The 23,973-nt window shown below is 43.7% G+C and overlaps 1 protein-coding gene across 2 annotated transcripts in view; it reads right to left on the bottom strand.

Annotated features, from left to right (window-relative positions):
• The window catches only part of Cyfip1 (cytoplasmic FMR1 interacting protein 1), a 79,259-nt gene that overhangs the window by 43,620 nt on the left and 11,666 nt on the right, over positions 1 to 23,973 (bottom strand). For both annotated transcript variants that reach the window (XM_021652631.2, XM_021652633.2), the window contains 7 exons: positions 5,390 to 5,507; positions 5,223 to 5,312; positions 3,988 to 4,065; positions 3,752 to 3,853; positions 2,483 to 2,664; positions 391 to 487; positions 170 to 298 (listed from right to left, as the gene is read on the bottom strand). In XM_021652631.2, the coding sequence (XP_021508306.1) occupies positions 170 to 298; positions 391 to 487; positions 2,483 to 2,664; positions 3,752 to 3,853; positions 3,988 to 4,065; positions 5,223 to 5,312; positions 5,390 to 5,506 (795 nt within the window). In that variant the 5' untranslated portion in view covers position 5,507. Of the gene's footprint in view, positions 1 to 169; positions 299 to 390; positions 488 to 2,482; positions 2,665 to 3,751; positions 3,854 to 3,987; positions 4,066 to 5,222; positions 5,313 to 5,389; positions 5,508 to 23,973 lie in introns of those variants that run through there.

Raw genomic sequence — 23,973 nt, 5'->3', positions numbered from 1 at the left:
CCAGACCAGCTGTGTACAGAAGAGATGAGCAAAGCAAAGCCTGCAGGTTGTGTGCACGCTCAAGAGACATTACCCACATACACGACAGCCTAACAATAAAAACAGGCTGGCAAAGGGTCCCAGACTTCATCCCCAAGAGAGGCTGTCAGCCCCTTCTCCACACACGTACTTTAAGAAGCATGTGTTTTTCACTGGGCGTCAAGTACATTCTGTTCTCATAGTAATCCACACACAGATTCACGATGTCTGCCAGGAGCTCTTCATAGCCAGAAATGACCTCAAGCTGCTGCTGCAGAGACTGAAACATGAGGGGAAGATATAAGCTACCGGCCACTCCCGTCTCTCCCGCAACATGGGCCATCAATGGGGTGTGGAAAATACAGGCCTTACTTGTGTGATCTTGTTGTGGTTGGCCAGGAACATAGACAAATTCTGTGACTCTTGGATGGACTGTGGATCTGCCATTTTACGCAAAAACTGAGCAGCCCTAGAAATAAGAGAGTCAATTCGAAAACATCTACAAACTGATTTAAAGGGGTGGATACTTGAGGGGAGAGGGTGAGGATTCCTCTCCTCTACCTGCAGTTAACTGCAGAAATGTGTGTTGCAAAAGATGCTTACGGTTTAAGCCTCTTGTAGCATCTCTGATCTTGACTCTAGAGGAACCATTTGCCAAATTAGATGTACCTTACACAGCTCCAGAGAGCTTTTGTGCTCTATTGGCCATGGCCAATGGACTTCATCAATAGGTACCTATACTCTGGTCTCTCCTTTACTAGGTGAATGCCCACCTTTATCTATGGGGCAAAGGACCCTAATCTCTGTGTCAGAGAAAACCTTGTCTCTGCATATTCTGACTCCAAAAGACCCTAAAATGCATTGTTAAGGATCCTTCCAAAACCTCTCTGGGCTACCACTATTTCCAACAAGAAATGCCTCTCCCCAACTATTCTGTCTCAGTCCACTAGTACTGTAACTTCCCAGGGTCCTACAGGGCTTGCACAGTAAAATCCTGGAAGGCAGATGTGAGTCTTTGTAGAGAAAGAGTAAGAGATCTTTACATGTAACAGAAACTGCCCATAAGTATTTATCTGTGAAACTTAGAATCTTAAGCATTTACTTTTCCATAAGGAAGAATAATATCCATACTAAATTCACTTCCTTTCTTTCTCATCAACAACCTGAAATTTCCAAGAAATGGCAAAGTATCTCCCTTGTAGCTGGCTGTGGCTAGGTACCCAAGGGGTGCATGATGCAAAAGATTATCAGGAGCTTGAACGTTTACTTCTAAGAAAGAGCACAGCTTCATGTTTTCTTTCCTCCCTGTTGACCAGAATGTAAATTGTAGGTAGAACTCAAGCAGCCATACTGGACTATGAGCAATATGTCATAACTCCTTAATTAAAATAATTGAATCAGAATTTTAAAAACTGGTATTTTGAAAAGTTGTATACAGTTCAATCATATCATTGATATAGTAAACACTCTTTTTAATGCATTCACCTTATTGAGTTCAGTAGATGCTTGAGTATAAGACATGGCAACCAAGAAAAGAATGAACTTAGGGCACTTTTTTATTTCAGTCAAGGCTTATCACAATTCTATGAGTTATTTTTGCATTTTACTCAGAATATATACTAAAAGTTACCATCTGAGCTCAAAAGAAATGAGAGTGAATGAAAGAGAGAATATCAATGAAAATGAATGAATCTGAGGATATAAAGGGTAGTGTGATTACTAATCTTACTGTCAACTTGACTACATCTGGATTCGGGTAAAACCCAAGCCGCTTGGTATGCCTGTGAAGGGTTTTCTCGATTGATCGTTCACGACCTAAAATGATCCTAAACCTGAACCTCAGGTATTTTACCACAGCAGCAACAAAGCCTGATTAATACACCCCTGCTGGCCTCTTTCCAGAAATGTTCTGCCTTAAAAAGAGAACGTTGAAGTTGCCATAGAAAAGAACTAGTCGTCCAGAGTCCCTGGAATGCTCAGTGTGATCCTAAGATACCTGCCAACAGTGCATGGGCCGAGATTGTACAACCTCCTGTCTGCAATGAAGTACCACGTCAGTCAACACACACAGAACAAGCAAGGGGGTTGCCAACTTCTCCAAGGACTGCAGCTCAGCATCCGTGAATGAAAAAGCCATGTTCCCCACAATAAGAAGTACCCTACGCTGAGCACCTACACACAGAGATAGATGCACACTGTTTATTGTCTCAAGGGTGCTAAGCACCCAGATTCCCCCAAAACCATTTGAAGCTCACCAGAAAGCTCCAGGCCACTGAAGATGTGTAAAACTACCAGAGACCATTAAGCTTTCAGCTAGCCCTGCACCTTATTCTTGGCAGCATGTATTCAAAGTCCCAAGACTGACTGATGATTTTAGCTTGTAGGAGACATGTACCTGCTATGTGCAAGGCTGACACAGGCCCTCTGTGGGTAGACCCCACAGACACTGCAGGTCTGAGCTCACCTCTTATATGCTGAGTGGTCATTCTTCACACTGCACTTCATGTTCTTCAGCTCATCCAACACAGCAAACATGTTGATAAACTTGCCCAAGGTGATCAGGTAGGCTTCAGACACAAAGTCCTTTCTCCTCTCAGCATGACACAAGCGTCTCACTTCCCCACAGAAACGCTCAATGGCATTTCTCTGAGCACAGAAAGGGGAGGGCAGAGAGCTCTAGTCAGCAGCTCATCGAATTCATGTCCAAGCTTCAAGGATGGTCTCTCATTCACTGTCACTCACTGAAGCTCTAGGATTCACCTTCCATCTCACAAACACCCTTGTCTGTGCAATTTCCATGCCTTCACTCTGTAAACGTCATTATTTATTTTGACGTTTATCAACTATATATCTTACTAAAGTAAAAGAATTTTGCTGCTTATTCCAAAACTACTGTGGCGGTTACTGCTGGCTGTCAACTTGACAGATCCAGAATCACCTGGGAGATGGGTTTGCTGGCATGCCTATGGGGGATTACCTTGATTATACTGACAAAGGCAGAGAGACCCACTCAGCCATTCCCTGGCTGGGATTCTGGGCTGTAGAACTGGAGAAAGGAGCTAGGACACAGTATACATCCTTATCTCTGTGTCATGGAAGTGACATGACCAGGTGAGTAAAGCTCCTACTGCCTTGAGTTCCCTGCTATGATGAACAGAACTCTTGAACTATGAGCAAAACAAACCCATTCTCCTTTAAGTTGGCTCACTGGCGTATTCTGTTACAGCAACCGAAAACAACTGAAGACAATTACCAAGAAAAATGCTCCAAGAAAACATCTCCAATACTGACGCTGACTGTCTGAGGGGAAAGTGGAGAGGATTTTCTTCTTGGGAACTTTTAAGAGTAAGCAAAAATTCAAGGAAAGCTACAGTTAAGAACCACTTTAAAGAGTCAGAGAGTCTCTTCCACTGGCCTCTACCCCCCACCACCTAAAAAAAAAAAAAAAAAAAAATCTGGCCCAATGGAAGGATCAAAGGAGGTCAAACCCTTATCCTCCAAAGGTAAGGAAGTACCAGGAAGTGAAAAAACTAGACATATACTGCACTTGGAAGTGATAAAAGCAAGATTTTGCACAGGATAAAAATTAAGCCTAAAAGAGAGACGAAACACAAAAGAACTATTTACTCTGAAGAGTGTGGGAGCCTTAGTCCTCTTCTGCCTGAGCAGTTGTTTTCCTTTAGGTTACACTGTCCTTAATACTTAGCATTAAACTCCTCTAGTTATGCTTTACCTGAAAGTACATAAAATTCATCAGTTTTGTGACCTCGGGTTCAAGGACTTCCACAGTCTTCTCATAAATTTCAACTCTATTAGGCTGCTCGTTGCACTTCACCTGAGTGTAAAGAAATAAATGGAAAGTAAGGTTTTCACCAGGCCAAAGGAGTCATTCCCATAACCACAGAAGGTGGACAAGATGGTGTGAGCTGGCAGGACTGGGGACAGGTGTGGCAGAAAGGGGCAAGGCACCTGCGGGATGGCACGGGAGCAGCTCCTCCACGTATACAGCATAACAGCATACTCTTGGCCTTCCTCTAGCATCTCGTTCTACAAAATACATAGGACAAATCATCTGCAATCAGGGCAACAAACACGAAAGGAGATGCAAACTGCTGGTAGTTCCACCAAATGCCCTACCTACCTCTTTGAAAGACTGCAGCCTGACACCACAGACCATGTACACTACTCCAAACATCCCCTACAGCTTAGCAGGCTGCAAAGAACTCTGGGTGACAGTGTAGCAATTTCTCAGGAGAGCCACCAGAGTGGTACATCTTGGCCCCACCCAACCCCGAGTAAGTACCTGCAATGCAGACCTGAAACTAGAGGCAGGAAAGCCTGGGCAATAGTATACAGCATCCTCTTAGTGTCCAGGTCACACCAAGCTTTCTGGTTCAGATGAGGTTCAGAAATAGAGCTGCTAGTCCAGGATATACGGGAGGGAAAGGCAGAATACTTCCTAGCACTAAAAATTCAGGAACAGCGTCCACATGAAGAGGGCAAGCATCATTTTTTGGTGTTTTGTTCCATTACTTCTATATCATTTGCTTTGGTAAAAATGTTTAAAAAAAAATCCATAGGTGTTCTTTAAGATGTGACTGGAAATCTGGCAATGGTCTTAAGATGCATTAAAAGTACTGCTTTTCATCTCATAATTTAGAAATATGTTCATCACAGCATTCTTTATTACACAAAAGGGGAAATAATAATAGGATTCATTTAGAAAACCTAAGTCCTGTCTGAGTATACACCTAACAAATTTTAAGTAAAGGCATGAAGAAAGAAGGAGCACTAAGCAAAAAAGGTATGCTTGCAATGCTGCCAAAGACTTTCTTTCTCTGCGCCAGAGATTAATTAGTTAATTAATTAATTTTGTTTTGTTTTTCCAGACAGGGTTTCTCTGTGTAGCCCTCGCTGTCCTGGAACTTACTCTGTAAGTCAGGTTGGCCTCAAACTCAACAGAGATCAGCCTGCTTCTGCCTCCCGAATGCTGTGATTAAAGGCATGTGCCACCAGCACCCATCTTGAGATTAAATTTTTTTTTAAAGAGTATGCATTGTATTTTATAATAAGAGCAAAGACGTCCTTAAAACTGTGAGACATTTGTTTCTTTTTTTCTACCTAGTCTATCAGGAAACATGCAGTTTATTTGCTGTTCAAATACGGCACCTGCTAGACAGAAACAAAGAAACAGACAGCATTACCATGCTGGAGTGGACAGTTGCTTGTTCGATGTATCTTGCAATGCCAGTGACAAATGCATTTCTGTCTTCAAAGTTGGTGTTGAAATTTGGCTAAAGGGAAAGGAAAAACAAAACCATCACTTTGGGGTCAGAGCAGCCAGCTGTGTCACATCTGCTCACAGGCCTACCTGATATAGCAGTGAGGACGGTGGAGGCTCAATGCAGGGCTGCTGGTCAGGCAGAGGCAGCTCCTCCAGGAGGTCCACATTGGACAGCGCATCCTCGAGGGTCACTTGGGCAGCCATCCTGAAACAGAGCAAAGCACAAAGCCACTGGTGAGGAAAGACAGGGTCTAGAATGCACAATGGGCCTTCTGAAGTGCATTATGTGGGCTTCTAGTCCTGTCTTATCTTTCAAGGACACTGGAGACAGACAAAGCACAATGGCCTGGCAAATACAAGTCCCTGAAAGACCTTTCCTTTCTCCAGGCTTTACAGGAAAGCTCTCCTGACCTGCAGAGTACCCTGGTGTAGTAGCTTGAATAACAACAACCACCCCACCCCCCAGACTCATGTGCTTGAATGCTTGGCCCATAAGGAGCAGCACTATTGTTGATATGGCCTTGCTGAAGTAGGCGTGGCCTTGTTGGAGAAAGTGTCACTGTGGAGGCAGGCTTTGAGGTTGCCAATGCTCAAGCAACACTCACTATGACACACAATTGCTTCTGCTGCCTGCCAATCAAGATGTAGAACTCTCAGCTCCTCCAAACAACCACATGTACCTGCACTCTGCCATGTTTACGACCATGACAATAATGAATTAAACCTCTGAAACTGTAAGCTAGCCCCAATTAAATGTGTTCCTTTATAAGAGTTGCCATGGTCATGGTGTCTCTTCACAACAACAGAAACCCTAACTCAGACACTGGGTACTACAGAAAATCCTGGCTAATACAGGTTACTACATTTGCCATCACTTCCTGCCTCCTTTCTATAGTCTTAGCTGTTCGTCCTTAGGGTCCCAAAGAATATCCTCTGTGCTAACCCTTCACGTGAATAGAATAGGGCAGCAGCTCCTGCATGGTTATTCCAAATATTTAAGAGACAAAGGTAGGTTACAAGAGCACTGCCCTTGGCCATCAGCAAGCAGCTACACAGACAGGCTGGAATCACAGGGACTGTTACTAGAGAGGTGGAGTGTGTGCAAGGTGAACTAGGGTGATGTCTGTTAAAAGCATAAACCCCAAAGCCAGTACAGAGAGGCAGAGAAATGCAGCTGTAACAGCAATCTTCTATTCTAGCTACAAAAGGCAGAAGGAACACAAATATCCTGCCTCCCACTGATTGTGTTCTGTCCCTAGCAGGCTTATGAGTATAAACATGGTTTTGTTTTAAGCCTAGGTATGGGATATGGGGTGGATTCAGATAGTCCACAGCAGCAAACTATTTGCCTCATGTGGGCTCTGAGAGGAGCATTGTTAGCTGCATAGAGTTTAATTCTGAGGACTCTGGAGAGAGAAGAAATGTGAGCCCAGAGAGTGTGGAGAAGCTCTGAGAAAGAACAAGGCTGCTGCTGCTTCCCCTGCTACAGCTCCTGGTTGTTGCTGATGCATGAGACAAGAAGTTGGAGATCTCCTGAAATGAGGATTGGACTGGCTCCAAGGACCCCAATGACCCTAACCAGCAAGAAGCAGCTAAAAGAACTGCGACTCCCCTCCCACTAACCCTTTCTCTCTACTACCTGGTGCTGAGGTATTGGAAGGAATTGGGGTGGAGTAGGGACAGAGAGATATAAGAAATGTAAATAAAAGAGTTTTTAAAAAGTATGACAATGGAGTGGTGGATTAGATAGTCCACTATCCTGGAGAGGAGATGTGAAGTACTGGGCTCTGTCCGTAGATGGAGCCACAGGACAGGTTGTATTCTAAGAAGGAAGTAACACCAATGAGCTAAAGGAAGCGCTAAATAGAAGCCTCAACAAAATGGCAGTGTGAAAGATAAAGACAGACAAACCTTGCACGCTGCTCTTGTGTCTGCTCAAGGGTCAGAGTTACATCCCAAGACAAAAAACAGAAAAGGGACGTTCCACAGACCCAGTTAAGTCCCAAGCCAGTGTGGAGGAACAGAGTCCACAAAACTGCTCTTGAAATTAAAGATGAGTATCCTGAAAGAACATGAGTATAGAGCTAAGACTGCATACTTATGAGACCAAAGGCCATGTGAAACATAAGGGACAGGTCTCAGTGACACAGAAGTTGAGAAGTGGGACTGACGGAACCACAGCCCAGAGAAGACAGGCTGTCTGCCTAATAAAGTAAGAACAGCAACATCCTCCAATGGTTTTAGGAAAACCAAAGATTCACCAATATACAACGTGCTCACTTTCTATCCAAGTTACTCAGCACATAAAGAACTCTTGGCCAACAACTTGGTGCTACCGAGCCACGGATTATTGGTGTATTTTTTTTAAGTCTTTTACATATATATATATATATATATATATATATATATATATATATATATCTTTCTCCCTACTCTACCCCAATCACTTCCAACACCCCAACAACAGGTAGGAGAAAGGGATAGTGGGAGAGGGGGCACAGTTCTCTTAGCTGCTCCATGCTGGTTAGGGTTGTCAGGTTCCTTGGAGCCAGTCCAATTCTTGTTTTACGAGATCTCCAACTTCTTGTCTTACTGCACAACCAGAAGCCACAGGGGGGGAAGCAGCGGCAGCCTTGTTCTTTCTCAGAGCTCCCCAACATTCTTTGGGCTCTGGCATTTATTCTCTCTCCAAAGTCCTCAGATTTAAACTATCTGAGGCTGACAAAGAGCTTCTCTCAGAGCCTGCACAAGGCAAATAGTTTGCTACTATGGACTATCTGAATCAGTCCCACATCCCACACCTGGGAAACAAAAACATGTTTATACCCACAATAATGGATCTTAGAAGAAAATCTACCACTGCCACTTTTCTAGTTCTGCATAATTCCTAACTACATTGGCAATCTTATTGTTGTACCCAAAGACAAATACAGTTACCACCCACATCAAAGAAGCTTCTTCTTAGAGCAAATGGTGACTGTTGTGCTCTACCTGAGATAGGGTGCAGTTGGCATGCCCTGCCCTCTACCTAGGGGTGGGGCTTCCCCTCGCCCAGAGGACCTTCACTATATAGTTCAGACATTTTGGTTCCAACCTGCCCTTTTTGCCCTTGCCCTTCCCTCTCTCTCCCTTCCCTCACTTTTCGCCCTTCTCTTTCTTTTTCTTTCTGTGTCTCTCCTCATCTCCCCTCTTTCACCCTGCTCAATCTTTTCCCCTCTCTCTCCCCCTCCAACTCTGCTCCCAATAAATCTGCATTTATATCATATAACTTCGTTTTACCACTAGCTCATTCCGATATTTAATCAATCAGAGACCATTACAGGAAAGCACAACTCAACACAATGCAGAGATCAATGGATCCTGGGGAACCCAGCCACAGTATATCCTGTATCTATGGTTCAGGAAACACTTTGGATTCTAAGAGCCAAAAAAACAGGATATCTGCTGTGAAACAGTGTCACGTAAAAATGCTTGCATAAACAAGACGAACAATGGTAATATCAATTAATGTGCTAAGGCAGGAGGCTGTCTTAGTTTTATTGATGAAGAGACTATGACCACAGCAACTCTTACTAGGAAAACATTTAATTGAAGCCGCTTACAGTTTCAGAGATTTGGTCCATTATCACTATGGTAAGAAGCACAGTGTTGCTCAGGCAGACATAGTGCTGGAGAAAAACCTGATCGCTCTATATCCACTTGGGCAGGAAGCAGGAAAAGAATTGAGCCACATAGGCCTGCCTTCAGCTCCTGAAACCTCAAAGCCCACACCCAATGACATGCTTCCTCCAACAAGGCCACAACTACTTGAACAAGGCTAATAATACCACTCCTATGGGGGCCTATGGGGACCATTTTAATTCAAACCAGTGCAGGGGTAAAATCTCAAGGGGGTCTCTGTAGGTGTCCATGAGAGGTGTGACCAGTGAATGCTTTATACTTTTTACATATTTAAGCACAGTGCAACTTTGGTAAAGAAAAAAAAAAGTTTCCTTGTGACAGTTATTACAACAACATTTAAGGCAGGACTACAGTAAAACTCCTTTACGAAGTACATGTATTTTGCATGTTCTATTGACTGAGAAACAATACTCAGCGTAACTAGGTAGGAAGAGTTTGTAATTAGCATAAGAGTACACTCCTTTGCAAAGTACACGGGACCTTTCCTAAGGAAGGGTTCTATTGACAGAAAAACAATCAGTAGTCTGGGGGTTTCCAAGCCTGCTACAGAATAGCAGAGATCACCAGGCTATTAACAACATCCACTCTCAGCCTGCTGGGTGGGGAATGGGTGTACATCCCTTCCCTTAAAGAGAAAGCCTGCATGTAAAACCTTTATGGTTTCCCTAACACCACTGGTGAACATGAGGACCCTGTGCCCTTTCATAGGTCCCACACCTAGACAAAGAACTGCTGAGAGAAGGAGAATTAGCCCCTCCTGGGGATAAGCCTTCTAAATGGTTACCTAGTGGTCAGCCTGAATCCAAATACACACACACACAACAAAAACAGACTCATCAGATTGTATTTATATATTTATGCATACATATACATATATCTATATGTAACAGTGATGGTCAAGAAAAAGAGGTTATCAGTTTAAGAGTAATGGAGAAAATGAAAAAGTCAGAGGGGGTACTTGAGGGGGCTGAAGGGAGGAAAGAGGGAAATGGATATAACTGTATTTTCATTAAAATACATAATGTAATTATATAATCAAAAGCAACAAGTCACAATTCCCACCCGACTTCAAAGCATCAAATGTGAAAATCCCAATAATCCTAACGCTCTCCAATCAAGTGAACTACTTCAGGATGAACAGCAAGCAAGCCACAATGGAGATTTTTAAAACCGAAAGATAAAACGTTGAAAACTTGAAAATTGCCCATGTGAGCTTATGCACCCAGGCAGCCAGAGAAGCAGGGCAGGGTTTTTTCTCTTTGCCCCTGGACTTCAAACCCAGGACTCATGCGTGCTAAGGAGACACTCTAGTGGGTGTCTGCTCTACTCTCCACACCACACTCTTCAGCCCAGCAACACAAGTTTTAAAGTTGGAAAGCAGTAGCTATCAAAATCCTCTTTACAGCCACAGCAACCATCCTCAGATGAAGGAGAATGGAGTCTAAAGAATACAAAACAAAGACAAGCTAAGCACATGGGAAGAACAATCATCCCCTTAATGAGCTAAGGTACTTACATAACCCAGAAGCCCCTCCTTCAGGGTAGCTGCTTGCAGATCTTCTCTGCTAAGGCTGCCCATTAATTGTAACTTCTTTCTTTTTCTCCTGTCTATCTCTTCTTTGAACACCAGCCAAAATCCCAAGCAGTTTTTTTTAACAGCTGTTTATAGACATCCATTGATGACCCTAAGTCACGGAGTATTTTTTACATGTCCCTTTTCCCTGTCAACTGCCAAATTAGTTAACCTGCTCTGCTGTGTTTTTTTTTTTTTCCACAAACTCTAATAAAATGGTTCTCAAGCAATCATTTTATTGTTTTTGTATTGTTATTGTATCATATTGAGACACTGAAAAAAATCTCTTTTTCAATTATTTCATTGGGATTAAAAAGGAACAAAAGAGAACCACAATTCAAGAAAACCTATATGGTGGTAAGATTTCCATATTCTCTAGTCATAACAAATTACAAAAAGTTAACATGCATGTACTTAGGAATCTTTACAGCATCGACTAAAAGAAGTAACTGCTGGGTTTGAGATTTAGCTCAGTGGTGGACTATTTTCCTTAAATGCACAAAGTCCTGAGTTTAGCTCGCAGCATCACCAACCCACAAGAGATGGAGGGGTAAAGGAGAGTGGAAATAACTATTAAATAGACACACTTGGAGATAAATTAAGATGGAATACTACCAAATGTTCAACTTCTAAAAGACGGCAGGAAGAGGACAGACAGTGTAGCTCAGTGATAAACAAACCAACCAACAACGCAAAGGCATAAAAGAGAATAAAGAAAAAGAATTAAAGAGTAGCCGTAGGCAGATGTGGTCGTGCACACACTGACACAGGGAGGTGGATCTCTGGAAGTTTCAAGCTAGCCTGGTCTAAGTAGTAAGCACCAAGCCACAGAGGGCCACATTGTGAGACACTGACTTAATAACAGTAATAATATCAACAACAATAAAAATAGTGCTGAATCCAAACATATCAGTAATTACATTAACTATAAATATTGTAAAAAACTTACAAAGATGATTAGATAGATCTGCTAAGTGAAAGTAGAACAGAAACAACAAAACAGGTAAGAACTAGTTAAATGGGAGCCGGGGTGGCCCTGGGCACTAGCCTTCAGAGATAAAACATTACTGAGGCTAAACAGTGGCCTTATATTATAAAAGGCACAACACCCCAAAGACAGACTGCATCTAGCCCAAACACTTTAAACTCCACAGCAAAAACGGACAAAATCGGGAGGAAAACTAGGAAAATGAACATCTCCAAACTGGAGACTGACAGCAGCAGGTCTGCTAGCAGGCTGGAAGGCAGCCTGTTTCCCTGGCAACACACTAATTTCAAGGAACAAGTCCCTAGTGTTTGAAATAGTATGTAAAAGCGGCACAGCTGTCCCTCCCCAAAACTGAAAATGTCATTCAAAATGGTGGAGGTCCATCAAGGAAAAGCTGTCTCCTCCTAGCAAAGCAGGACTATCACAGATTTTAAAAAATCTACTCTTACATGACTTTTAAAAATCCTATCAATGGCATATATATTAGCCCCAGAAGCCCAGTCTTTGATGTTTATAGACCCACTATTAAGCCTGCCTGAAGCAGAACGTTCTCTGCTCCCTCTATCTCCCAGTCTACATGTTAACTGCATTCTCAGGTTCTCTGCATTACCCAGCCTCCCAGCCCACAGCCTCCACCTCTGCCGTGTATGCAATCTCATGTCTCCATCACTGAGCTTGTCTGCGTTCTTGAACTTTAGTTTACATAGCATAGCTTTCCAGCAGCTGCTGAGATCTCCCTCTTACTTGTCCTGTTTATTTTTCTCTACTGCTAAAAGAGAGCCAGCTTCCTTCTACGTCCTTTATACTATGTCCACAGGCTGACAGCAAAAGGTGTGGCCCAGATTAAAGGTGGATTTTTCCAGCCTCAAAGATCTGAACTAGAAGTGGGTCTTCCCACTTCAAATGATCTGATTTTAAAAACTGTGTCTGGTTGGAGAGATGGGTCAGTAGTTAAGAGCACTAGCTGCTCCTCTAGAGGACCCAAGCTCAATTCCCAGCATCCACATGGCAGCTCACATCTGTCCATAGCTCCAGTTCCAGGGGATCGATCGCAGCAGGCATGATATGGTGCACAAATCCATGCATGCAGGCAAAAAGCCCATATACATGAAATAAAATAAATTTTCAAGAAAAAAAAAAAAGCCTCACAGGTGTGCTCAGTTGCTTGGGTTTTGAAATTCCGGATGTAATCAAGCTGACAAACAAGAATAGCCATCAAAAGTCCACTTGTTGTCAACTTGACAATCATATCTCCTTATGTCATACTTAATCTTTAAATAAAAACAATAACCAAGTCATAACTATACCTAACATAATATAGCTATCCGTTGATAGCTGAACAATAGCAAACACGTTAGAAATTTAGAATAGGTGGCAATGACCCTTGAGAGATATTTTTCAGTATCTCAAATGTAAATATGATAACCACTGGATATTCTCTTAATTGATGTTACATTACATGATAAAGAAATTCAGGAAAGAAAACAAAAATAACTGTTACAACTACCTTCTTCTACTACCCCTCCTGTATTTCCTTCTCCCTCAACAAGCACCTCAGCAGATCTTAGCTCTTTTTCTGGAGAAGTGACCCATACCTTCATTCCTGAAGGAGCTGTGCCTGGATGAGCTTGCTGTAGTTTCCCACTGACTTTAACCACAGGACACAGTAGCACCACGAGATGCCTTAAAGCAGTTCTCAACCTCCCTAATGCTGTGATCCTTGGATATAGCTCCTCATGTTATAGTGACTCCAAACCATAAAATTATTTGTTGCTACCTCAAAACTGTTATTTTGCTGTTAGAAATTGTAACGTAAATATCTGTGTTTTCCAACGATCTTAGGTAACCTCTGTGAAAGGGTTGTTTGACTCTTAGAGGGGTCATGACACATGAGTTGAGAGCCACTGCCCCAAGGAATCTCCTGCACCCAGACATAATCTTTCTTATCTCCATTGTGGAGAAACAACAGTTTCCCTTGGGTAATCTGGATCAATCATCTAACACTGTTACTCTTTTCTTAGCCTGTTGTCTTAAGGATATCAGAAGACCATTCAAGTTCAATGGAGTATTTGTTGTGGCTACTAGCAAGAGTACTTGCCTCTCTGGAACCAAAATTTCTAGGCCACCAGAACTTAAGATCACAAAACAGAAAGCAAAATTTTCCTAATATGTCCGAGGGATAATAGTGAGTAGAACTATTCCTTCTCCACCCCTTGATTCCTGGACATACAGGTCCTGGATATGGGAGAGACCATACCATATACTGGATGCTGATTCAAAGCATATACTGCCTTCTGGAGAACCTAGCCCTCTAGGCTGCTGCCACCTAATTGACGCTATAACTATATCTACAAAAGGTTAATCCATCTTTCTATCAGGCCAGCTGTTTTAGGATGGTAAGGAACATGGTAAGACCAGTGGATTCCATGGACCCACTGTCACACTTCTCTGGCAGTGAAGTGAGTTCCATGGTCAAAAGCAATACTGTGTGGAATATAATGGCTGTGAATAAGGCATTCTGTAAGTCCACAGATGGTGGTTTTGGCAGAAGCTTTATGTGCAGGAGAGGTAAATCCATAACAAGAATAAGTATCTACTCTAGAAAAGACAAAGCACTGTCCTTTCCATGGAAGAAGTGATCCAATATAGTCAACCTGCCTACCAGGTGACTGGCTGGTCACCCAAGGAAATGGTGCCATATCTGGGGCTCAATGTTGTTCTCTTCTGTTGGCATATCTGGCACTTAGCGGCAGCTATAGCCAGATCAGCCTTGGTGAGTGACATTCACGTTGTTCAGCCCTTGCAAGACCTCATCTCTGCCACCATGGCTACTCTGCTCATGGGCCCATTGGGAAATGATGGGGATGGCTGAGGAAGGAGGCTGACTGTTCACAGAATGGGTTATCCTATCTACTTGATTACTGAACTCCTCAGCTGACATTACCTTGTGATGAATATTAAATGGGACACAAGTATCTTTACATCCTTTGCCCATACAGAGTGATTTATTCACATACTTCTTCCCCAGATGTCTCTCTCACCAATTTTCCAATCACGCTATTTCCAAGTCCCTGACCATCCAGGCAATCCACTGAATACATCCCATGAACCAATAAACACTCACACATCTGGCCATTTTTCCTTCCAAACAAAATGTACGACCATGTGTACTGCCTGAACTTCTGCCCACTCTGAAGATTTCCCTTCACCAGTGTCTTTCAGAGTTGTCCCAGAAGGAGGTTGTAATGCTAAACCTGTCCACTTCTGGGTGGATCATGTATATAGCACCATCAGCAAACCAGTCTTCTATTCCTCACTCAACCCATGCTAGAGCACAGTCCATGAAGCTGTAAGTGCACACTTGGCAGCAGCCAGCATTTTAACAGGAGCAGAAACCATAGGCATTTGGGAAACTTCTTCACATAACTTGCATGTGCCTTCAGGGCTTGCTTGGGCCTGATCATGTATATACCACTTCCATTTTATAATGGATTGTTGCTCTGCAATGAGTTGGTGGGTCAGATAACACTAGGCTCATAATGGGCAGCTCAGGTTGCAAGGTAACTTGGTGACCCACTGTCAAATGTTCAGTTTCCACTAAGGTCCAATTGCAGGGAAAGAGATGTCTCTAAAAGGAAGAATAGTTGTCTGCAGATGATGATAGAGCCTTGCTCCAAAATCCCAAGGTCTCTTCTGTGATTCACCTATAGAGGCCTGCCAAGAGCTCCAGATAGCATCCCTATCTGCCACTGACACCTCAAATACCATTAGTATTTGACTGCTGGATCATATGGTCCAATTGGTAGAGCAGCCTGCACAGCAACCTGAACCTGTTGAAGAGCCTTCTCCTGTTCCAGGTCCCACATAAAGCTAATAGCTTTCTGAATCACATGGTATACGGACCAGAATAATACCTAAGTGAGAAATGTTCTGTCTCCAAAACCCAAACAGGCCACCTAAATGTTGTGCTTCTTTTTTGTGGTGAGAAGAGCCAGGTGCAATAACTTATCCTTCACCTTAAAAGGAATATCTTGCACATCCCACACCACTGGACTCCTAAAATTTTCACTGATGTAAAAGGCCTTTGAATTTTGGTTATATTTATTTCCCAACCTTTGATGCACATACGTGTTACCAACAAATCCAAAATGGATGCTGCCTCCTGCTCACTTGGTTCAATCAGCAGAATGTCATCAATATAGTGCATCAACGTGGTATTTTGTGGCAGAGATAGATGATCAAGCTCCCTTCTAATTGAGTTATGACAAAAGGCTGGAGAGTTAATACACCCCTGAGGTAAAACTGCAAAGGTATACTGCTGGCCTTGACCACTGAAAGCAAATTGCTTCTGGTGGTCCTTACGGACAGGCACTGAGAAAAAGGCATTTGCTACATCAACAGCTGCATACCATGTACAAGGAGATATGTTAGTCTGCTCAATAAGGATACCACATCTGGTACAGCATGTGCAATCAGAGCTACTACCTGGCTGGGCTTTCGACAGTTAACTGTCATTCTCCATGATCCATCTGTCTTCTTCTCTGGCCAGATAGGACAGCTAAAGGGAGATGTGGTGCCATTATGGTTGGGAATGCTAAATAGAAGAGTTGACTTTGCTGGGAAAAATACTAAATCAAAAACAGTGTCGCAACCCTGGAGGAACTGCAGAAATTTAGTGCCATCATCTTCTATTTAGCATTCCCAACCATAATGGCTCTCACTCCTCAGGTCTGCAAACCAGTGTAAGAATTCTGCCAACTTCTAAGTGTATCTATCACAATTACACATTCTGGATGGAAATAACCACAGGGTGAGCTCAGGCACCAATTGGACCTACTGTGAGTGGGATTTCAGTCAAACCTCCATTAATCACCTGGCCCTCATAAGAGCACTACAGTGTTTCTCAGGATCTCCCAGACTCAGCATCAATTCAGAACCAGTATCTGAGAGACCCCAGATTGTTAGAGACCCCAGACTGTTTCCTTTCCCCCAGTTTCCTTTTACAGTTACTTTTGTAAGAGCTGTAGGTGTCTCTGGGGAAGGACTGGAGAAAGTTTAATAAATGTTAAACGTATTTTATAAAGTCCTTCCTTGGAGGAACCTGGCTATCCCTTCATTCAAGGAGGTCTATAAATAATTTCTAGCTCAAGTCTGGAAATTGTTCACAAGCCAAGACCCCCTTTTGCCATGATCCAACAGACCATTAAGAAAATGTCCCTCAGGCTTACTTACAGCTTGATCTTAGAGAGGCAATTTCTCAGTTGACAACACAAGCTTGTGTCAAGCTGACGTAAAACTAGCCAGCATAGATGCCACGATAGGAATGTTCCACAGCAAAATTTAAATCACATATTAGAAATAACTCTTATTCTGCTGCTGCTGCCAACAAGCAGATGGCTGTTCAATGACGAAACCGGAACCATACACACAGATGTCCACTCCTTGGGTCTGGTCAGAACAGCACATCATGTATGATCAGAGAGAATAGGAGAGACCATGTTAGGACAGTGTTAAAAGGTAGCAACCTACAAACCAGTGTTAAAGGAATGAGGCAAAAACCAGCCCTATTGCTACCTTGACCTTTGACTTCTAGCCTCCAGAACTGTGAAAGGTAAGTTCCCACTGATCTGTGGTACTCTGTAGGACAGGCCTCACAAACATACACAATCACGCAGGCAGGGTCCAGATGCCCTTTGGCTGTGAAAAAGTATGCGCTGTCATTTTGCCATGCTGGGAAACAATGCATGCTCAATGTCCACTCAAAGGTATGCTGCTCTCGCAAGCAACCACCTGCTCAAGCATGGCCCATAAAGCCTGGCAGGCATTCCACATGTCCAAGCTAGAGGTGCTCTAGCCTCCTCCAGCCCTCAACTGTCCACAAATAACAAACACTTCCGTGGTTTTGATGACTAAGCAGTATTAAGGATGCTTTGCTTCTCTGACTGCGTTCTACTGGCAGCAGTTCAATGCTCACACGTGTTTCTAAATCCTACACTTACTAAGTTACAAAAATGAATTTAACTATGGTATCAGACCTGGTATTTTGATAAGTCATCACTTCATTTTTGTTATAAAGCATTCTAAAATATCTTTTCAAGTGATTTTCCCAATGTCCCCAAAGTTAATCACTAAGTTATCTTTGTGGCACAGGACGTACTTGCTCTGGGAGGCTAGATGGTAATTTGCACAGAGCAAGCCATCAGCATTCAGTGAGTGACCCAGTTTGAGCTTGGAGCTGCATAAAGTGTTTGTTTACTTCACTGCTTAATGAAGGGACCACAGTGAGCATCAGAGGGCACCAAGCAAGACCAAGTAGCGCCAGGGTACGACAGGTAGACAGGAGCTGTTTCTCAGTGTTCCCACAAAAAGGGAAGTAAGTGTTCATCAGGCTGGAAGTGTCACGGCTGCTGAGCATCTTCCCCCCTCCACGTGTCACTCACTGACCACTCCTTACGTTCATGTTCTCAGGAAGTCGTTTTCATAGGCACTCCCATTGTGGGGTCATCTCAGGATACTGATAAGATAAGCAGAGTGAAGGTCAGAGGCCCCCAGCTCAACTGAGAGCCCTAGGCATACTCACATACGTGCACACGCGCAAACACACACAGATCTAGTGTTGGATAATGCATGTCTATATAATGGACTTGTGGGGTCAAAGCCAGAGTTAACAGACAAAACTGGCCCAGGCCTAAGGGTCAGGAAAGAAGCAGTGCCAAGCTTCCAGCAGACAGGTCCATAGAAGCTGCCTGCAGCACGAGAGTTAAGCGCCCTGCCAGTCTTCTCCTTCCTGGCCCTCCTGGGTCCTGCATTTGCAGGAAGGCTAAGAGTGAGCCATGCCCTAAACAAGATGTCCCATGAGAATGCCTGTGCCAACCTCCAAAATGCAACTTGGGATAGTTCCATCCAGCCCTGAAGCTGCACACTGTGCTCACAGGCCAGCATTTGACATCCTCCCACTCCCAACTCACCAGCTATGGGAACCACCCGGGGAGCCACAAAGTCAGCACCAGGAAAAAGTGAAATGGCTTTTGCAAAACTTAACAGACAACCACATTTTGAAATAAAGAACTGTGAATAATTAAGCTGTTGTATTTTTTTACAAAGCCGATGATGGGCTGATCATTTTCCCTGTCTCTGGGCAACTTCAGGAAGATAGCTGAGAACACAGATGCTCTCGTGTTTAGGCAAGCCGTCCTTGGAAAGTCCAGGCTCACAAAAGAGCTACTAAGGTCCAGCCTTGTCGAACAGGCCTGTAATCCAAGCTACTGGACTGAAGCAGGAGGATAACAAGTTCAAGCTCTGTCTTGGCTACAGAGTAATTTTAAAACCAGCCCAGGTAATTTGTCAATCCTGAGATGCACTGAAGAAAAACCAGTTCCACCATTTTGAGCCAAATTTGAAGCAAGCTTTATTAAATACTAACCAAGATGGACTTTGGTCAGGACCACTCCCTGGAATTCCCCGCTGAGCGGCCCTAGACACATGCTGTAGTGGCTTCTATAGACAAAACAATAAGCCACCATACTTTCCCATGAAGCTTTGTTATTTTCCAAGAACTATAACTCCCTGCATCCCTGGTCCTGGGCAGGTGAGGCTCCCAGGTTAATTTCAGGTATTACAAACTTAGCAAGATACTGTCTCAAAAATTGAAAAATAAAAATTCCTGGGCTGTAAGCTGCACAAAAGAGTAAAAATCACGCAAGACTGAGGTTCAACCTGTTTGCTGGCACAAAAGTAGGAGACTAAGAGGGAAAAAAGAAAACAGTCGAGGTAGATCCTCAGTTGGACAGCAACCCCAGGAGACATAGGATTCCATCAGAAAACCAGCCAGAGATAATTTTTTAAGGGTGACCAGACAGGCATTGCAGATCAATGCCAGGTCTTCTGGCCTTCAAGGGTACTGCACATATGTGATTTACTTATATATACGCAGGCAAAACAATCACACACATAAAACAAAAATACACCTATGCACACATGTGGGTCTCAGTATGGGACACCTATGAAACTAGAAAGAGACACCACAGAAAGGGAAAGAAGTATTACTGAGGAAGTAGGGAGGCCAACCGGAGACAGAAGCAGAAAGGAGACTGCTGGGAAGTCAGACTGCTGGGAAGGCAGGCCAAGAGACTGGGGCAGAAAAAACAGGGAGGAAAATCAACAAAAACAAATTATTATGTTGGAGTGCCATGATGAAACCTAGTACTTCATACAATAATTTACAAAAAACAAATTAAAAAGGAAGTACTTTGCTTGCCTAACTATAGCACACAAGAAAAGATAAACGAAGACATGTTTCTGTCAACATGTGCAAGGTGTCAGAGGATTTTCTTCCTCTTCTATATGCAAATGATAGCCCTTCTCAGAGAGGCGGAAACTCCCAGGGTTTGTGCAAGCCTGCTCACACTCGTAAGAAATCACCTCTACAGCATGTCTAATTGTACTGTTTCTCTTTCTCCCACGTGCTAAAATGGCTAAGCCAGAACTGAGTCAGGTTAAGCAAGAGCCACCGGCTACCACTTTTATCATAAAGGTTACTGCTATGACAAAGTGGGTAATATGCTTATAATTAAAAACCATCGGGCCAAGTGCGGAGGTGCGTATCTTTAATCACGGCACTCAGGAGGCGGAGGCAGGCAGATCAAGTTCTAGGCCAGGGCTACAGGATGGAGACCCAATCTCAAACAACAAATGAATAAACCAAGGAACAGGAGAAATGACTCTGTAGCTAACAGCACTTGCTGCCCTTGCAGAGAACCCAGGTTCAGTTTCCAGCATGCACAGGAGAACTCATATGGCTATTAACTTCAGCTCCAGGGGATCTGATACCCTCCTCTGGCTTCAGCACATATATACATGCAGACAACACTAATATACATTAAATAAAAAAACCAAATCTTTAATAACCAAAACATACCCTCACCTAGTTCTACTAAAGAAGAAATTCACTTTCAGTAGACAAATGTGCCAAATTTCAAAAGCAGCAACTCAAAGGTTAAACACAACAGCTTCAACAACAGCAACAAAATCAATTTGGCTTGAAATATTACAGGACTGAGGCAACGAAATTTGAAACAGAAGGCAAACAGCAATTTCCAGTCTTCTAGAGCACACATCCACTTCCCACACAAAACTGGCCCTCATTCTCAGTCAACAGCTACAACAGCCACTCCCATGCCACAGCAGTCTCTGCCTCCCGATGCTCCTGTGCTAGGCTTTTTGACACTGCCACAAGCAGCCTGGTCACTAAGCAGTCTGGGTCACTCCAAACTGCCATTCTTCCTTTTTAATTTAAGGGTGTAATGCATAACCCTGGTCATGCCACGCTCCCAGCCTGCAGCTTCAACAGCTTTCTCTGCCCACAGCTGTGGTGTCCAATTCATGTTCCATGGAATTCTGGTAACACCATGGCAACAAGTACAAATCTCCCTTTGTCTAATTCATTCATTCATTCAGTCACTCATTCATTCAGTGTGTGCAGAGCTCTATGTGTGTATGTGTGTGTGTGTGTGTGTGTGTGTGTGTGGTGTTTGAGTGTGGCACAAATGTGGAAGTCAGAAAACAACTCTGCAGAGTCAGTTCTCACCTTCCACTTTGTTGAAGCTGTCTCTCGTGTTTCTGTCTCTGCACTGCTAACATGCTAACACGACACTGGCTGGCTCACAAATTTCCAGCTAATTCTCTTGTCTCCACCTCCTTGCCTCCCATGTTCAAGTAGGAATGATGGGATTACAGACACCAGCCCCATCCCCACTCCCACTCTAGCCCACACCTGGCTTTGGACATCCAGAGATCTCATCGGGCTCTCACGGCAAGCACTTTTACCCACTGAGCCATCTCCTGAGCCCTGCCTTTGTCTATTATTTCATATACTGAGACTGATTCCAAGAATTTACATGAAAAAGTTGTTTTAAAAAAGAGAAAAGGCTGGGTAGTGGTAGGACACACCTTTAATCCCAGCGCTTAGAAAGCAGAGACAGGTGGATCTCTGTGAGTCGAGGCCTGCCTGATCTATAGGGCAAGTTGAAGTGGGGGAGACACAAAGAAGGGCCACAGCATTCCACAGGATCGAGTTAATCACTCGTGTAATAATCAGTCCGGGCCTTCTCCCGCTGCCTCCTTGGTCATCCTCTTGTTTGCCATGCCAGACACAGCCACAGTGGGGTTTCCAAGCTAGGCTTCTGCAGTTCCCTTTACTCTCAGAAAGAAAACACTAGCAAAATTCTAGAGGCTGACCAATTTGACAGAAGCTTGGCAAGGGTCTCCCTGGTGGTGGTGTGGGGCACTTCCTGCAGTGTGGGACCCAGAGAGACAGCGTGAATTACTAACTACAGAATGTTTCCTTTTGACTATGGCATTCCTTCATCTGTAACACAGCACACTGAAGAGACGAAAGAGGAAAACATCCAGTTCATTTAATTCTAACATTAGAATTGTTCCTCCCCTGGTGGTCTCTTGTGCTCAGTGTCTGGAAGAGATTTCTGGGTAGTCCTCATTTACAAAAAGGGGAAGCTGGACCTTGAGGCTTTTAGTTGACTGCTCCAGTTATCCAGTGAGCAGCTCCAGGGCCAGCACAGGTTCCCAGGGCTCCCTTTCATCATGGACCTTCTCCATAACCCTGACCACTTATGCTCAGACAGAACTACAGCTGCTCCCCCCAGAAAAGCAGGTATACACTCATGCACCAGGCACCACCTCGACGGTGTAACCAGGTACCCCCTGTGCCCATCGCTGCAGTTCCAAGTTATGTCTTCTCCCAGCTCCTGCTACCCAAGGAAAAGGAACAGCCTGATGCCTGCGCTAACATGCTTGTGTATCTGCCTGCAAGCTCCTATGCTTAGCAAGCACACAGCTAAGAGCTTCGTCCTACACATGATCAAAATGGCCAAATCCCCACTTCTCCCTTGCTGTCCTCACACCTCCCCCAGAGCAGCAAACTACAGGCTTTGCTACACAGCAACCATCTGATTCATGCTCTGGTGAACTTCTTGTCATCTTGACATACGCTAGGGTCTTCTGGGAAAAGGGAACCTCAACTGAGAAGATGTCTCTATCAGACTGCCAGTAGGCAAGCCTGTGGGGATACTTTATTGAGTAATGATTGATGTAGGAGGGTCCATCCCACTGGCTGTGGTATCACTCCTGGGCAGGTGGTCCTGAATAGCATAAGAAAGCAGGCGGATCTCTGTGAATTCAAGGCCAGCCCAGTTTACTTAGTGAGTTCCAGGACAACCAGTACTATCTCTTAAAGCAAGGAGGCTGAGCAAGCCATAGGAGTCCTGGGTCCATATTCCTGCCTTGAGTTCCTGCCCTAACTGCTCTCAATGACAGGCTGTGACAGAATATGAAAGCCAAACAAACCCTTTCCTCCCCAAATTGCTTTTAGTTACAGTGCTTTATCACAGGAGCAAAAAGGAAACTAATACAACGGTCTTCCCCAGGCAATCACACTGCTGGTACATGCCCCTTCTTTTTGTCTTGTCCTTCCTCTTACCATAAAAGGCAGTTTTATTGGACAGTCCAACCTCTACCAGCCTCAGCCAGCCTCTTCTCTCTAGGCACAGCCACAAGACCTTCAGCCCTCCATGGTCCTAGACCAGCTTCCATCCCCCGAGAGCACCAATAACCCATCCGTAATCCCAAAAAAGGCCCTGGCACCCCTACCTATTCCACACCGTTTCCCAAATGCCTACCAAGTTTCCTGCCCTCAAGCTATTTGGGTTGAAAATGTCCATCAACATCAATGCCTCCTTCTTACAGGCACCAAGAGACTCCACAGACCTCACAGGGCACAGAGTCTTGTGTCCTCAGTTGTCAATGGGTGTTCACAAGAGACTGTCCCAGAAATGCCAACACTACAAGTGCCATAGTGCACCTCCCTCCAACAATACAGACTATAAGGGACTCAAGCAATTTAACAGAAAAGAAAATAATCTCATTTTGAAATGGACAAAGGACATTTAGACAAAGGACAAACGGGAATTTCTCAAAAGAAGTTATGCTAATAACATCACTAGTCACCAAGGAAACGCAAATCAAAACCACACTGAGGGATCCCCCTTCCCAATGAAAATGACCATTATTAAAATGAAAAATGCTGTGAGGATATAGAGATATGAGAATCCTTAAATGGTGGCGAGCTGGTACAGTCACTTACAGAAAAATATAAGGTTCCTCAAAAAATTCAAAATAGGTCTACCATAAGATGCAACTACCCCACTACTGAGTATTTACCCAAGGAATTAAAACCACTTTGTCTAGAAAAAGAAGGGCAAATAAAAGGGGGCATGAGGGTGGGATTGGGAGGAAAGGAGAGGGGCCTGGGATCAGGCTGTAAAGTGATTAAATAAACAAATAAATGGGCAAAAAAAAAACCTGTCAAAAAGCAACTAGAATCCTCTTTATTATTTTTATCACTGCTTATAACCT

The sequence above is a fragment of the Meriones unguiculatus genome, chromosome 14 (assembly GCF_030254825.1).
Source record: "Meriones unguiculatus strain TT.TT164.6M chromosome 14, Bangor_MerUng_6.1, whole genome shotgun sequence".
In the NCBI taxonomy this organism is placed as follows: Eukaryota; Metazoa; Chordata; class Mammalia; order Rodentia; family Muridae; genus Meriones; species Meriones unguiculatus.
Note: the sequence above shows the minus strand (reverse complement) of the source record. Positions and strands in the feature narration are given on the sequence as shown.